Source organism: Peromyscus maniculatus, chromosome 1 (assembly GCF_049852395.1).
Source record: "Peromyscus maniculatus bairdii isolate BWxNUB_F1_BW_parent chromosome 1, HU_Pman_BW_mat_3.1, whole genome shotgun sequence".
In the NCBI taxonomy this organism is placed as follows: Eukaryota; Metazoa; Chordata; class Mammalia; order Rodentia; family Cricetidae; genus Peromyscus; species Peromyscus maniculatus.
This window is the reverse complement of record NC_134852.1, coordinates 53,233,049-53,250,403: the sequence shown is the minus strand read 5'-3', so window position 1 is coordinate 53,250,403 and position 17,355 is coordinate 53,233,049. Positions and strand designations below refer to the sequence as shown.

Genomic DNA, 17,355 nt, shown 5'->3' with positions numbered 1-17,355 from the left:
AGGGCCCGCAGGGTGCAGCCTTATCTGCTTTGCCATTTTTTCTTTTTCAGTCAAGATAGGTCTTGCTTACAATCCTAGGCTGGCCTCAAACTCATGACCCTCCTGCCTCCAAGTGCTAGAATTACAGATGTGTCAGCATGCTGGCTACACCATGGCTTTTTCAGGAGATGATGTACCAGTACCCCACTTAGAGGGCATATTCAATAAATACTGCTAGATGAAATAAAGGGGTGGATAGATCTCACGCAGGACTGCCCCCACCCCTGAGCATGGCGTATTTGGGGAAGTAGGGTCATTAAAGTAAATGTTCAGAAAAATGGGATGTTTAGGTGGGAGCAGGGAGGCTGGTGGGGTGCAGGGGGGCTGGTGGGGTAGAGGGGGGCTGGTGGGGTAGAGGGGGGCTGGTGGGGTAGAGGGGGCTGGTGGGGTGCAGGGAGGCTGGTGGGGTAGAGGGGGGCTGGTGGGGTAGAGGGGGGCTGGTGGGGTAGAGGGGGGCTGGTGGGGTGCAGGGGGGCTGGTGGGGTGCAGGGAGGCTGGTGGGGTAGAGGGGGGCTGGTGGGGTGCAGGGAGGCTGGTGGGGTGCAGGGGGGCTGGTGGGGTAGAGGGGGGCTGGTGGGGTAGAGGGGGGCTGGTGGGGTAGAGGGGGGCTGGTGGGGTGCAGGGAGGCTGGTGGGGTGCAGGGGGGCTGGTGGGGTGCAGGGGGGCTGGTGGGGTAGAGGGGGGCTGGTGGGGTGCAGGGGGGCTGGTGGGGTGCAGGGGGGCTGGTGGGGTAGAGGGGGGCTGGTGGGGTGCAGGGGGGCTGGTGGGGTGCAGGGAGGCTGGTGGGGTAGAGGGGGGCTGGTGGGGTAGGGGGGCTGGTGGGGTAGAGGGGGGCTGGTGGGGTAGAGGGGGCTGGTGGGGTGCAGGGGGGCTGGTGGGGTGCAGGGAGGCTGGGGAGCCGAGGATGTAGGCCCCTGTCCTTGGGGAAGCTGATTTCCTCTGGTCTCAGGTGACCCAGTGTTTGGCCAGCAATATTTGCTCCTTGAGGTCCCTGGAGCACCTGTGCATCCTTCCCCTCACGTGACTGGCCATATGGGACCACCAGGTACCTCCCACCTGTGGCGCACCCCACTTCCCACCCCAGGACCCCCAGGCTCACATTTCTTCTCTGGGAAGCCATTGCCGGTGGCTGGAATGGTGCTGGGTGCCCCGCTGGGGGGGTGGGGGTGCTGGTGCTGGTGCTGGCGGCGGGCGGGCAGCGTGCTGGAGGGGAAGGCGCAGGTGCTGGTGAAGAGCACGTCGCTGGGCAGGCCAGGCTCCAGGCTGGCCGGGCTGGCAAAGCTGGGCTCCCGGCGCCCGCTGCACAGGCTCTCATCCGACAGTGTCCGCTGCAGGCTCTTCTGGGGGGACTGCTGTGAAGACAGGGTGGGACACGGGATGACACGCCGGGCTGTGGTTCCCGTCCCGGGGGCTTCTTGGCAAGTCCCTCCCCCCAGGGTTCCCCAGCCCTGACTGGGGCCCATGGCTTCTGATCCCAGCCTCCAACTGTAGCCTTATATTGGCACTTTACCACTGAATTGTACATGTCTTTTCTTTTCAGATATGGTCTCAGCTAGTCATGTAGCCCAGGCTGGCCTGGGATATGTGATTCCCCTGCCTCAGTCTCCTGAGGACTGCGGTCACAGGTGTGTGCCACAGTGCTCCGTGAAGGGCTGTCTTGGTTCCCACAGACTGCCTGCCTGGCAATGGGAGCCCACCCTGCACATGGTTCCTGTGCTCCTGGGTAGCACCATTTCCCTCTTGGGCTCTGGGAGAAGGATGTGAGACCCAGGGTCTCCGGGGCCTTTTCCAGTGGCTTAAGTCCTAGTTCTGTCCATGAGTAACAAGAGACGCTCACTTGCACACCCCAGCAGGGCCAGCAGCCACCAAAGGCCGGGGACATGACAGAGCACTGCCCCCCTCCCAAACCGTCCCGAGGCCAGCAGCCACGCACCCCTGTGTCCCGATCCTGCTCTGGCCCCAGGTTGTCCATGATGATGAGCTTCTTCAGATCATCCTCGATGGTTGACTTGTAGTTCTTCCGTGGGGACCGGAGGTCTCGCAGGGATGCCCTCAGCCGAGGCTGACCAAAGACGTTCTTAGCGTTGGTGTCCACCTGCCTGGAAGGAGAACACTGGAGTCAGAGGGCCTTCAGCTGCTTCCCAGGGCCGTCTGGACCGGAGGAGACTAGCCACCACCATCCAGTGGCTGTGCCTCTTCTATGTTACCCGGCTCTGCACTCTTCTGTGCTGGGAACCTGCCTGAACGGGCCTATTCCAAGGGCTGTGCTACAGCAGGCAGGGACCGGAGCCACCTGCAGGAGGGGCCGAGTCTAGGCAGGTGAACAAGGTGGACCCTACGTGTGAGACAGAAACATGTTTTGAAGCAAATAAGGTTGGGTGGAGGGACCATCAAGGGAGGAATCCACACAGAAGAACATTCCGGGTGGAAGAGGGAGCATGTTGAGACTGAGAAGAGGTGAGGCCTGGGAGGAGACAGGGACAGACTGCATGAGACTTGTGAGCACAGTACAGATTTATGGTTGCTTCCGGGAGCCCTAGGGGTTGAGCCACCAGCTGGCCAGTGTTAGGTCCTGATGCATATGTCAGGAGGATGGGGATGGGCAGGGCTCACGAGGGTAGGCATGTGAGAGGTGAGCACATCCCTCACAAGAGTGATGGGGTATCCCAGAAAGCCCTCACCCCTGCTTCAGGAACTCAGGTAGGTCAGGTGGGGTTTCCTGTCATGTCACGTCTCCTACACCACAGGGTTCTGAGGCCCAACGGCCACCATCCTAGCTGATGAATGACCTGGAAAGGACTGGAGGTGTGCCACGGGGGAGGCTCTCAAGAGTCCCACCATGGCCAGAGTCTTTCTGCCTAGTGGTTGTGTCTCAAGATGCGAGCTCTCGGTACCGCTCCAGCACCGGCCTGGCTACCTGCTGTCACGCTCCCCGCCATGATGGTCACGGACTTAGCCCCTTTGAAACCGTGAGCTCCCAATCAACTCCTTTATAAGTTGCCTTGGTCATGGTGTCTTCACGGCACTAGAAAAGTGACCGAGGCAGTGTTCCATGGCTGGAGAACACCCCAGAGATCTGCTGCTCTAGGATCTGTGGCCAAGCACCTGGCGGCCGGACAGAAGCAGATGTTTGAAATGGAGCTCCTGTGGCTACCAGCTCCCTTCCGGCCAGCCCGTTCCCCCATAGCTCCTGGCCTGCTACCCAGAAGCCTGTGGGAAAGTGTGACTTGTAGACCTTCTCTTGTCTCTGTCTGTGGCCTGGCTTCTAGTCTAGAACTGACCTAGCGGAGACATCTGGGCTCTGACTTGAGTCCTTGCCACTCCTAGAGAGAAACAATGTCAGAAGCAAGGGCCTGTGAGACACCACCTTGTACTGGGGCTCCAAAGCTGCCCAGCAGGGACTGGGTGTGTTTGTTCAGCACGCACTAAGCCCCGAGTTCCATCTCCAGTACTACCTAATGCCAGGTGTGGTGGCACACATCAGTAATCCCGATACTTGGGAGGTGGAGAATCAGGAGTTCAGAGTAATCTTTAACTATGTACCGAATCTGGGGCAGCCTGGGCTACTAAGATCTTGTCTTAAAACACAAACCAAACCAGATGAGGGGATGGAGAGATGGTTCAACAGTTAAGAGTGCTTGCTGTTCTTCCTGGGGACAAAAGTTTGGCTCCCAATCCTAAGGTGGGTGGCTCACAATCACCTGGCACTCCAGCTCCAGGGGATTCAATGTCCTCTTCTTCTGGCCTGCACACATGTGCACTTACACATGCACGCACATCCCACAACAAACACATACACACATCAATAAAATAAAAAGAACCAAACAGGCAAGTAAAAACCAAGGAATGCACTGGTGTGAGCAGAAGCTAGTTTTGTGGAGACAAGGTCCTACGTTGTCCTGGAACCTGCAGTGCAGCCACACTGGTCTTGAACTTGCGGTCTCCCAGCTTCCTCTGTCTCCAGTGAACTGGGATTAAAGGTACACACCACGATATCTAACATGTTTAATTTTTGTTTAAGTTTTACGTATATAGGTGTTTTGTCTGCATGTATGTCTGTGCACTATGCTTGTGTGCCTGGTACCTACAGAGGCCTGAAGAGGGCGTTGGATCCCCTGGAGAAGAAGCCAGTGCTCTTAGCCACTGAGCTATCTCCCCAGCCCTTATTTTAAATTAATTTCTTTGTGATGATGGGATCAAACCCAGAAATCATGTATGCCGGGCAAGCACTCTGTTACTGAGCTATACCTCAGTCCCCTGCCCCTGTTTTCCTTTGTTCTTCTGCTTCGCTTTCTTGAGACAGGGTCTTGCTACGTGGCCCACGTTGGCCTGAAACACATTATCCTTCTGAGTGTTAGGGTTACAGGCATGGAGGAGGCTTTACTCACTATAACCATGTATTACAACAACAATCATCACAAGCAGCTTAGAGCAGGCTAGCATCCGGCGTGTACCATTTGTTACTGGAGAAAGAAAGACTCTCTGAGCCAAAAAAGGAAGTAAGATGTGTTGGGCTGCGTGAGGCTTTGAAGGCTGCATTTTCTCTCTGTTCCTCAGCAGCTGCCCTTGCAGCTTTAAAAGGGCGGGTGGAAAGGGTGGTGGGGCGACCTTGTCAGGCCATATTCCTCCCCAAACCAGATCTGTACATCTAGGGCTCTGTCTCCGTGCTTACCGGGACAACTTAAAAATTTACAGTTGGGAGGAAGAGGAGGAAGGACAGATGAAGTACACCCTACACAAATGTTCTGAGGTAGCTGGAAGGCTTCCCTCCCACATCTTTGAGTTTTGGCTTTTCCCAGAATCCTCAATGCTGAGTCCTCTGCCCTAGTGAGGAGCAGGTCAGAATAGCTTCCATGGAGAGAGCACTGTCCAGTTTTCTCCTCCTGAGAGAGTGTAAACAGACCCGTGGAATACAATTAAATGGGCACTTTCTCCACCCTGGCAGTTCTATATCAGGGAAAAGGCCTGCAGGAAAACATGATGTGAAGAGTGCGTATGGGTCTTGTCTGGAGCTAACACCAACATGCAGAATCTATGCAGCAGGGCTAGAGGTGTAGCTCAGTGGCAAAATCCTTGCCTAATATGAATTCAAAAACAAAACAATTTTTTTTAGGTGATGCCGAGGATGGAACCCAGGGCCATGATAAACCACTGAGCCATGCCCCAGCCCCTTACTGGGGGATTCTAGGCAGGGGCTCTAGGAGTGGATTCTTGCCTTCCACTGTGGACTCCAGGAATGGGACTCCCGACTGTCAGTTCTTCATAGCAATCCACTCCTGAAAGTTGTCCTCTGACCTCTACAGGCCTGCTGTGGCATGCACATGGCCACATGTGTTTGCACTAGAGCATGCATGTGAGCATGGGTATGTAGATGTGCAAACACACACACACACACACACACACACACACACACACACACACACACACACCACTACCACCTCCAAATAAACCTAACAACCCCCTCAAGTAAAACGAACAAAAACCCCAACAACAACGAAACCAAAACCAAAACCTTAAGTATTCTGCAGTATTTAATTTTCTACCTTCTGTATCTTACCTTTCAAAACATATCTGAAAGAAAGCATCATGCTTGCAGATCTGTCCAGCACTCTTAGACATAACTCTGATTGGTCCACACTATCTAAACTCAGATTTGCCATGTTGTGGTTTAATTCCATCAGAAAAAAGAACAACCACAAAGGATGCTCTGGAGTTGTAGAGATGGCTCAGTGGTTACGAGCTCTGGCTGCTCTTCCAGAGGATTCTAGTTAGATTCCCAGCACCCACATGGAGGCCTAAAAACATCTGTAACTCCAGTTCCAGGGGATCTGACATCCTTTCTGGCCTCTACAGGCACTGCACACGTGTGGTGCAAACATACATGCCAGCAAAACACCCGTACACATATAATAATTTTAGAAACTAAAAAACAGAAGGAAGAGGAAGCTGTGCACACAGCACTCCAGCAGAGGCAGTTCTTCCTGTGACAGACAGGGCACAAGTGCAGGCAAGCAGTGGGTCAGGCGTGCCGTGAGCCATCCCAGCCAATGTGATGCTCTGGCCTCCAAATGGGGTGGCTCCCGTGGGACCAGGTTAATTAAGCTAATTAGTATGGCTGTCAGCCTGGCAGGGCTGAGGGTTCTGCCAACATGGCTGGCGGTGGCCAACGGGAAAAGGTGTGGACAGTTCCTACTGCTTGTGCGGAACTGGTGCCCAAGCAAGGCTCCTATGGTTCTTTTCTGGGTGGCACTGAGCTGGGGTTAGGGGTTGCTGAACCCGAGGAAGAAGGGAGCCTGGAAACCGTGGTTAACCACTGGAATCCAGCACCCAGAGCCCACTAACCCTCATACTACTTCAGTGGCAGAGGCATTACTGTCCTCAGTCTCATAGCTGGGGAAACTGAGGCTCGGTAAACTGAAGACACTTGTGGAAGGCATGTCTGCCAGCTGCTCTAAACCACACAGCGACTCGCTCACGAGATGAGCAGAGTTCAGCGTGTGGGCCCTGGGCTGCGGCTGGCGCTGTATGTGTAACTGTGCATTCCTCAGGTCGTCATGGGCACCTCCCTGGAGGTTAAAACGGTGTTGTGGAGCGTGTATGTGAACTGACGTCATCTGACCCCTGGACTGCATTCGTCACATCTGTGGCAGACTGGCACCTCCCGAGCACTCGCTCACTCTCCCAGGTCCCGGGCCGCTCCTTGATGCCCTGGTTTTCTCTGGTTCCCTCCATGGCCACCCCTCTTCATGGACTCAGATGCTCATGCCCGGATCCTCAGCTGGGACCGGGGCCTTGTCTTCCTGACTCCCACTCATGTGTTGCAGACCCTACGGTGCCCATAGGAGCTGTTCTAGGGGCCTCCTGAGCTGAATTCCCAGTCCCAGACAGGGTTGCTGGCCCTGAAAAAATACTCGTCTCTATAACATGCTAAGCCATGGTGCTGAGGGGAGCGGTAAGTGTGCGGCTGCACTCCGGAGAGGCTCAAACATGGCTATAGTAACCATGTATGGTGTCTCTGGCCATAGAGCCACCTCGCTGTGAGGTAGTCCCAGCCTTTTAGCTAGGTCAGCTTTTGAGGTGGAGGCACCAAGGAGGCAGAGGCTATGAGGCAGGGAAGGCTGCATGTTTCGTCTTTGGCACAGTGTGGCTGCCCCAGCCTGGCATACCCTTCACCAGCTAGTTCTCTACTTGTAGACTTGGGATGACCCCAAAGGCCCTCACAGCCTCCAGAGAGAAGTTACCACCACACTGTTTAAAGAGATGGGTCCTGAGGTGAGCAGTCAGTGGTGGACCCCCACCCCCTCATCCCTCTGGCGGTGAAGGGAAACCACTCACTTGAGCGTTCATTGACGAAGTGAACAAAGTGAGGCTTGCCTGACCGTCATCTCTGAGGGAGCTGTGGGCCAGAGCCAGCGATGACACCCCACTGTGGCAGATGCTCCGTCCTCTGCAGCACATGGCCTGTCTTTCCCTAGCTGACACCATCTTTCATCAACAGTGTGTGCCTGAACACAGGGCAGTCCACTTCCTCTAAGAAATCTCAGAAGAGGAGGACACCATCTCATAGTCGGGTCCCCCTGCCGGAGTCTGGGAGATGAGATGCCATCGGTTTGGGTCCTGGATTTGCTGTGCCTTGTCTAGTTGGGGATGTCAGGTGAGGTATTAATGGCGCCTTTGGGAAATGGTGTAAGAACAAGGCCTCTCTTATGGGGTTGCCAGGAGGGTCTAGGGCCACGCAGCAAAGCCTGGCTCACAGACTGTGTTCCCTGGCTGGTGCACAGTGTCCTTGTGGGACTCCACTATGGGACATCCAGCTTCAGACAAGGCCTGATGGGACTGTGAGACACCAGTGACCAGGGTGGATGAAAAGGGAGGCAGAGACATCGAGTAGGCATGGTATAAAGTATTCTGGTGGCCTTGTGGAGGGAAACTCCAAGGCTGACAGGGTGACAAGTGCTGTGATCAAGTAGTCCAGGCTGAGGGACTCTGATGCTCCTGCCTCTGGGAGCTGTGTGCCGCCACACCTAGTGAGATTTTTGTTTTTTACTGGCATGCTAGGCTTGGAACCCTTGTGCAGGCAAGGCAAGATTTCTACCACTGAGCCTGGCCCCTAGCAACAGCATCGTATTTCTGTGATAGTGTGTCTAAACTCAAGGAGTCAGAAACAGCGTTTTCTGAAAAACTGGGTTGGATGAGTCAAGAGTCTCTGTAAGTGACAAGGTCACAGTCTAGAGATGCTCAGGAAAAGTGTGAGTTAAAAGCTCCATGGCCGAGCTGCAACTCAGCGGAGAAGGTCTTGCTTAGGAGGCGTGAGGCCCTGGGTTTGAGCTCTGGAAAATAAAATGCCCCCCCCCCCCAGCAGCTTTATAAAATGGGAGGGTACAGATAAAAGCATTGAGTCAGGCCTGGACAGATGGTTCAGTGGTTAAAAACACTTGCTGCTCTTTCAGAGGACCCAGATTCAGTTCCCAGCACCCACATGGTGGTTCAGAACTGCCTGTAATTCCAGTTTAGGGGATCTAATGCCTTCTTCTAGTCTCCATGGGCACCAGGCATGCATATGGTACAATACTATAATACAGGCAAACATCCATACTCATAAAATAAAAATAAAGTAAACCTCAAAAGAAATAAAGCATTGAGTCAGTCTTTTATATTTGTGATTTTAACGAATATATCTGTAGCCAAACTTGGTGGTGCACATCTATAACCCTAGCACTTGGAAGACAGACAGGACTTGTTTCTGTCTCATAAAATCAAGGGCTGGGCTGGAGAGATGGCTCAGAGGTTAATAGCACTGACTGCTCTTCCAGAGGTCTTGAGTTCAATTCCCAGCAACCACATGGTGGCTCACAGCCATCTGTAATGAGATCTGGTGCCCTCTTCTGGTGTGCAGGGACACATGCCGGCAGAACGCTGTATACATAATAAATAAATAAATCTTAAAAAAATAATAAAATCAAGCTGGGCGGTGGTGGTGCACGCCTTTAATCCCAGCACTCGGGAGGCAGAGGCAGGCAGATCTCTGTGAGTTCGAGGCCAGCCTGGGCTACCAAGTGAGTTCCAGGAAAGGCGCAAAGCTACACAGAGAAACCCTGTCTCAAAAAACCAAAATAAAAAAAAAATAAATAAAATAAAATGAAGGGCTAAGCATGTAGCTCAGAGGACAGGACACTTGTCTAGTGTTTACAAGGCCCTGGGTTCCACTGCCAGCATCAGGGGGAAAAAGAGGTGTGTGATCCAGATCATAGGTAGAGTGCTTGCCTAGCATGTACAAGGTATGGGGTGAAAAAAAATGTGAATGTGACCTCACCTAAAACAGGGCCTTTGGCGAGGTACTCAAGGTGAAATGAAGCCAACAGGATGGACGTGACTCTGAGAACATTGGGAAAGGTGGCCATGGAGGGAGAGGCCTATGAAGATGAAGTGCGTACTGGGAAGTGAAGCAGCGTCTCCTGCCAGGGAAGGCCAGGGTAAGCCAGCAAAGTCCACGATGCCAGAGAAGGCGCTGGAACAGACCATCTCTCCCTCACGGCTAGTGGGAGACCCTGCCGCCCCCTCCAGAACTGTGAGACATCCAGTGGGAGACCCTGCCGCCCCCTCCAGAACTGTGAGACATCCAGTGGGAGACCCTGCCGCCCCCTCCAGAACTGTGAGACATCCAGTGGGAGACCCTGCCACCCCCTCCAGAACTGTGAGACATCCAGTGGGAGACCCTGCCGCCCCCTCCAGAACTGTCCTGTGTCCCATAACCAAGACAGTGGCACTTATCTTTCAGTGGGAAAAAATGTAAAGTAGAACAGAGTGAAGAGACACATTGACAGTGGGGACTTGGCTCTCCAGCCTGCAAAGACCTGTCTGGAGGTGGTGTTAGCCTTAGACTACCTGGAATGAGAATGTTCCAGGGCAGGGAAAGAGGCAGTGCAAAGGCCCTGGGGTGGGGTCAGCATGTATTAAATTTGAGGTCCAGCAAAAGGTCAGTGCAGTTGGAGCAGAGTGAAGGATGGGGGTGAGGGGCAGATCAGGCAGGATCTGGGCAGTAGTCTGTTCAAGGAACAGCTTGATATAAGCACTTGATACAGAACATGTCCAGTGACCCTGAACCTCCAACATTAACCCTGGAGAGGGGTGGCTGGATATTGTAAGAAGGGGAGAATGCCAGATTCTAATTTTTAGAGTCCCCTCTGGCTGTCAGTGAGACGTGTGAACTGGATTTTCAGAGCCTGCTGATACCTCCAGGGACCCTCTTCTGTCTCCTGGTGCCTCTTTCCCTCCAAGCTCTATGTCACCCACAGATTTAAACAGCTCCATCCAGGTCAGGAAAGAAGGTGTTGGTAAGAACAGATGGAGGAGGGCATTAGTTCCTTATCCAAGAGGATAAGAGCTTTGGCCTTGGCTATGTGGATCCTGATACAAGGGCTATCTCCCACTAGCATCAAACCCTGAGCCTCAGTTGCCTCATCTATTAAGTGGGGGAGAATATCATGTCCTCAGGGAGATGTTGTGAACCTTCAGTACATGAACGCACTTACGAGGGGCCAGCAAGACGGCTCAATGGGGAAAGGGGCTTGTTGCCAAACTGGAGGAGGCAAGCTTGATCCCTGGGATCCACATAGAGTGAGGAGAGACTGCCTCCTGGAAGGGATCTTCTAACTCGTACATGCGCACCTCTCTTCATCACATGAATAAATAAAGCTCACCAATAATCTTTTTTGCTTGTTTTTCAAGACGGGGTTTCTCTGTGTAGCTTTGGCTGTCCTGGAACTCGCTCTGTAGCCCAGGCTGGCCTCAAACTCATAGAAATCTGCCTGCCTCTGCCTCCTGAGTGCTGGAATTAAAGAAGTGCTCAACTACTGCCCAGTTTTTTCTTTCTTTTTCTTTCTTTTTTTGGTTTTTCGAGACAGGGTTTCTCTGTGTAGCTTTGCGCCTTTTCTGGAACTCACTTGGTAGCCCAGGCTGGCCTCGAACTCACAGAGATCTGCCTGCCTCTGCCTCCCGAGTGCTGGGATTAAAGGCGTGCGCCACCACCGCCCGGCTAATAATTTTTACATATGAAAAATAACTCAGAACTGTGCCTAGCATCTGGTAAGTACAAAATAAACACTTGTTATCATATTCTTCAATTAAAACCTAAAAGCTCTTTGCAAGTTTTGGTTGTTGTTGTTTTTTGTAGTGCAGGGTATTAACAGTAACTTATGGATACTAGGTAATACTATTATTGAGCCACATTTCCAGTTCTTCACTGGGGGATTCTAGGCAGGGGCTCCACCACTGAGCCACACCCCAGCCCCTCACTGGGGGATTCTAGGCAGGGGCTCTACCCCTGAGCCACAACCCAGCACCTCACTGGGGGATTCTAGGCAAGTGATCTGCTGAGCTAGTATGCCTTAGTACCAAAGCCTTTTCCTTCCTTCCTTCCTTCCTTCCTTCCTTCCTTCCTTCCTTCCTTCCTTCCTTCCTTCCTTCCTTCCTCCCTCCCTCCCTCCCTCCCTCCCTCCCTCCCTCCCTCCCTCTCTCCCTTCCTTCCTCCCTTCCTTCTTTTCTTTTCCTTGTTTTTCAAGACGGGGTTTCTCTGTGTTGCCTTGGCTGTTCTGGAACTCGCTCTGTAGACCGGGCTGGCCTGAAACTTAGAGATCTGCCTTTGCCTCTGCGTCTTGAATGCTGGGATTAAAGGTGTGCACTACCACCACCTGCCGCCAAAGCCGCATCTGACTGCACAGCCCACTTCCTCTCTCTTTCACTCTATGGAGCCGGAGAGATGGCTCTCAGCAGTCAAAAAGCGCTCGCTGTACAATCGTAAAGCTCGGGTTCAGATCCTGGCACCCAGATAACAAGCCAGGCATTCTGCCCATTCCTGCAATCCCAGCTCTGAAGAGGACCACAGGATCTTGCTGGGTTCTAGTTTAACAGAGAAAATGAGAGTTTAAGGTTCAGGGAGAGACCCTGCCTCAAAGCAATAGGGAGAAAAAAAGAGAAGAATACCTGAGCCGGGCGGTGGTGGCACACGCCTGTAATCCCAGCACTTGGGAGGCAGAGGCAGGTGGATCTCTGTGAGTTCGAGGCCAGTCTGGTCTACAGAGCTAGTCCAGGACAGGCTCCAAAGCTACAGAGAAACCCTGTCTTGAAAAACCAAAAGAGAATACCTGATTTGTTTTTCTGGCTTTCATGTGTGTGAAACACACACACAAACTCACATACAAATAAATGAGTAAATTAAAAGTGAGCAAGTGGGCTGGAGAGATGGCTCAGATGTTAAGAGCACTGGCTGCTCTTCCAGAGGTCCTGAGTTCAATTCCCAGCACCCACATGGTGGCTCACAACCACCTGTAATGAGATCTGGCGCCCTCTTCTGACCTGCAGACATACATACAGGCAGAACACTGTATACATGATAAATAAATAAATCTTAAAAAAAAAAAAAAAAAAGCGAGCAAGCAAGCAAACCACAGGCAATGAGCTGACTCGGCGGGGTATGAAGTACTAGCCATGCAAGGTGCATGAGCCTCCGGAAAGCTGGATATGGTGGCGTCCATCCACACTGCCAGCATTCCTACCCAGGGATGGGAAGCAGGAACTGGAGTGCGGAGGTTACAGCAGCATGCTGCCACGCTCAACTACAGTTTCTTATCTGCCGTATTCACTGTCGTCCCAACTGAATGCCAGTTCCCTAAGAACAGGGCCTTTGTCACCTGTCCTGTTCACAACTGTAAACCCAGGGTGTGGAATACAGCGAGTCCCCCTCCCCCTGTCCCCCGCGGCCTCTCAGTAGCGCTTACTTCTTAGTGTCGACAAAGGGGAGTGGCCGTGGCGGGGGCTCGTCTGCTCTCTTCCATCCGCTGGGATGCTTGCTGTGTGCGGGCTGCTTGGAGAAGAACGACTTGGGGACGGACGTGGAGAGCTGGAAGGGGCCGCCCTGAGTGAGCTGGGAGGGCCGGGGGGCCTCCGCACTGGCTGTTTTGTAGACCTGAGCGGGGTAGCCAGGCCTGGAGCCCATGTCACTGCAAGAGAAAGACACAGACAGGAGTCACTCACACAGCAGAGACACAAACACGCTGCTGAAGCAGATTCCAGCAACAGTTAGGTACGGTGGTGCACACTTCAATCCCGGCACTCAGGTCAGCTGTGGCTACATAAAGTTCAAGACCAGCTAGGTCGACATGAGAGGCTGTTTGAAAAGAAGAGGCTGGGCATGGCTCTTTGGGCAAAGCACTTGCTGCACAAGAGTGGGGAATGGAGTCTGGATCCCCAGAACCCACATGGGTGGGTGTGGCAGCCTGCCTGTAATCCTAGCAGACAGCAGAGGCAGGGTACCCCAGTAGGCTGGAACCAGTGAGCTCTGGGTTCAAGTGAGAGACCAGGTCTCCAATTATACATTGCAGAGTGATTAAGAAAGGCTGGTGTCAAGTTAACCTTTCACCTCTACATGTACATGCACACACATGCACGCTGGGCGGTGGTGGCGCACACCTTTAATCCCAGCACTTGGGAGGCAGAATCAGGTGGATCTCTGTGAGTTTGAGGTCAGCCTGGTCTATAGAGCAAGTTCCAGGACAGCCAGGACTGTTACACAGAGAAACCTTGTCTTGGGGACACACGCGTATGTATGTATGTATGTACGTACGTATGTATGTATATACATACCACATATATGTACATACCATATAAAGATCATATACATATATGGTATATATAAGTAAGGTTTACTTTGGATCGCAATTTCAGAGCATTCAGTTCAAAGTGACCAGACCCCAATATATATACTTTTTGTTTATTTGTATGTGGCAGAGTGTGTATGCTCACGAGTTCTGGTGCCTGAGGAGGCCAGAAGAGGGTACTGGATTCCCTAGAGCTGGAGTTATAGGCAACTGTGAGCTGACCGACTTGGGTGTTGGGAACTGAAATCGAGTCCTGTGCTCTTAACCACCAAGTCAGCTCTCCAGCTTGACTCAAGCATTTAAAAAATACCCGAGCATCGGAGTATCACTCTATCTAACTGACCCAAAACCACAACTCTATATTCTAAAACAAAAAGAAATTTTTTTTTGCTTGAGATAAGATCTTACTATGTAGATCAGGCTGGCCTGCACTCTGAGACCTGCTTCCCAATCTCTGGGGTTAAAGGTGTATGCCACCATGACTGACTGCTAATTTTTACCTTCAAGATCTATTTATTATTATTGTGTGCACCAGGGTGGGGGACGTGTGGAGGCAGGAGGATGACTTTGTGGAGTTGGTTCTCTGTCCACTGTTACATGGGTTTTGGAACTGAACTCGGGTTGCCAGGCTTACACAGCAAGAGCCTTTACCCACTGAGCCGACTCCCTGCCCCTTCGATTTGAGCCCCTGCTATCAATCGCGACTGGACTCTGGGAAGCCAGCAGTGCCAGCAGGTAAGGCTTTCTTCTTTCTTGTGAATTGTTGGGAGACAAGGTCTCATACTACCTCCCAGGCTGGCCTGGAACTCACAGCAACCTTCTCGCCCCAACGTCCCAAGTGGTGGTGGCACACACCTTTAATCCCAGCCCTGGGGAGGCAGAGGCAGGTGGCTGGATCTCTGTGATTTTGAGGCCAGCCTAGTCTACAGAGCAAATTCCAGGACAGTCAGGACTGTCACACAGAGAAACCCTGTCTCAAAAAAAAAAAAAAAAAAAAAAAAAAGCATTACACTGAACTGGGTTGGACGAGTTAGAAGAAAATGCTCTGGCACAGTGTGCAGGAGCTATGAATTCTACAGGTGGCGATGACAGGAATGTGTGGAGGCAGAAAGTAAAACTAAACCATATACAGATGGTTCCAAGCAGAAAGGAAGTGGCCATCTAATACCTCAGTAGACCTTTGCTTCAACGTGGTATTTGTGCAGATATGAGGCCTGTGGACGAAGAGCTGCCCCTTGCTTCCAGATGAGCAAGGCTGCAAGCCTGCTTCCATGCGCACATCAGCTCTGTCCCTCCCCAATAGTGAGCCTGCTTTCTTCTGAGGAGTGAGCCCCCCCGCCCCCGCCCCCCAGTGGTGCTCCCTGAACTGCAGGTGTATGGAGCTGGCCTGTCCAGCTTATGAGCCCCTGCTCCAGCTAAGGCAGGGCAGGGGTGTGGCGAGATGCCTCCTACACCGTTGCCCCTTGCTTTAGCCACAGGCTGGGTGGACACAGCCCATTGGCTTCGTGAGCAATGTTACTGCTCCATCGAGGCTCTGAAGGGACGGGTCGGCAGTCCCAGGTGGATGACGGTACAAAGTGGAGAGCTGCGGACCTGTCTTTGGGGAAAGAGCAGGGTTGGCCTGGGTGGCAGGGACGTGGCTGACTGCAAAGACGTTGGACACAGTGAGGCCTGGTATCAAACATTTCCCATACATCACCTGATACAGCTCCTGACACTTCCTGACACTGTCACGGGGACAGTGAGACCTGGGGAGCCTAAATAACTTGTCCATAGTACATATGGGATGAAACCTCACCCTTTCTTCTGTGTTCTGGAGTGATTATTGTCAGGATAAAGGCATAATAAACAGATAACCCAGCTCTGGATGGAGCCCTGTGCTAAGTCCTTTAAATTCACTGCTTCACTTTGTCCTCATGGGCTTGGACCCTAGCTCTGCCCTGTTACTGTTATCATCAAATTTTTAGAGGCAGGATCTCATGTACCCAGGCTGGCCTCCAACTTGCTGTGTAGCTGAGGATGACCTGACCTCCTCCTGATCCTCTTGCCTCTACCTCCTGAGTGCTAGGATTACAAGTGCGTGCCACCATGCCCAGCCTGGGCTTCCATTACTATCCCATTCAATGGATGGGAGGGTGGGTTCAGAGACCGAGGGCCTGAAGGAGTTCACACAGCAAAAAGTGGGGAGCTAAGTCTGACACACACAGCCTAAGGAGGTCGCGCAGGAACAACATGCTCACACAGCCCAGGGTGGTGGTCTGGCCGCTCACCACCCTGCTCACCTGTTGAATCCACCCCGACCCCACACGCCCATGTTTGCCATGACCCAGGGGCTGAAAGGGTCCTATTCTGATTCTTTGGCAGGGTCTTAACAAGGGGCCACACCCACCCTGCAGCCTCTTCGGGAGTGAAACAGGATTTGGAGTGAGGACTTCAGCTGGAGCCTATGCCCAACACTGCTTGTCACCCAACCAAGTGCCACCCGCCAGGAGAGCCACCACTGCCTCTTCTACCTGCCTCCTGTGTCCTCCTCACAGCCACAGGGACCCCATGGGAATGTGCAGCACTCTAGAACTCTTGTGGTTTCAGCTCACGCAGACAAGCAGAGTCCCCCACTCCATCTGCCATCTCCTGTGTCCTCAGTTTCTTCACTTGCCTATCTCGTCTGTAAAAGCTACACAATGCTACTCCTTAAATACCCAGGAGTGTTTCTACCCCAGGGCCTTTGAGCTGCCCCTTTGTCCACAGGTCTCTGTCAGGCACTCCCTCAACCCCTCAGTCCTAGGAAAACAGACTGGGTTCCCCGCCCCCCTGCTAGCTGTGACTCCCTGTGCAGGGATGTGGCCCCAGTCTCCTGACACAGGCAGACCCCCGGGTTACCTTTTAGGGCTGTGCCCGAGATGGAGCCCCAACAGATCCGGAGACTGCTAGCACAGCCCGGGAAGCAAAGACACGTGCTTCCTGCCTGCTGGGAACGCCCAGCTGCGTCAGCTCCACGTGGAGCCGAGTCTCTGATCCCCTAGCTCTGACTGACAAATTGCTCTGGAAACCAAAAGACTTTGGCATGTGCACTGCTTCGGGCCAGGTAGTTATGCGTCTGGGCTTGCTGGGATTCAGGTGCCCAGGACAGGCGCCAGCACCGGGCAGGGGCTTGGCAGTTGGGCTCCCATGACGAATGTCTGGGGTAGACAGGGTAATATTTGTGAAGCTGCTGAAGTCATGGACCTGCACCAGCAGCTACAGGCTGTGTGGGCTCCGAGGAAAAAGCTGGGGCCCGGGAAGTGGGCGGGGCTTCCCTGGTGGGCGGGGCTTCCCTGGGTGTGGCCAGGCCCATCTCTTCCTGACAGCTTTCAAATTCTCCCTTCCCTTAAACAGCCTTTTTTTTTTTTTTTTTTTTTTTTTTTTTCAAATAAGACAGGAGTCTCATTGTGTAGCCCAGGCTGGCCTTCAGCTCATGATCCTCTTGCCTCTGCCTCTGAGTACTTGGATTACAGGCCTGCGGTCAGAGTGATATTAAGAACAAACAAACAAACAAGATAGATCTGTCTATCTATCTGACTATCTATCTATCTGACTATCTATCTATCTATCTGACTATCTATCTATCTACCTACCCACCCACCCACGGGCTCGGCCACCTTCTATTGCTCCCATGCCCCCC

The 17,355-nt window shown here is 52.9% G+C and overlaps 1 protein-coding gene across 2 annotated transcripts in view; it reads right to left on the bottom strand.

Annotated features, from left to right (window-relative positions):
• Sipa1l3 (signal induced proliferation associated 1 like 3) overlaps positions 1-17,355 on the bottom strand; it is a 101,698-nt gene that overhangs the window by 11,944 nt on the left and 72,399 nt on the right. Inside the window, exons 15-17 of one of the 2 annotated variants that reach the window (XM_006982004.4) lie at positions 12,816-13,037; positions 1,973-2,138; positions 1,139-1,391 (exon numbers count right to left, since the gene is read on the bottom strand). In XM_006982004.4, the coding sequence (XP_006982066.1) occupies positions 1,139-1,391; positions 1,973-2,138; positions 12,816-13,037 (641 nt within the window). The remainder of the gene's footprint in view (positions 1-1,138; positions 1,392-1,972; positions 2,139-12,815; positions 13,038-17,355) is intronic. The other variant, XM_076577974.1, reaches the window with a different exon arrangement.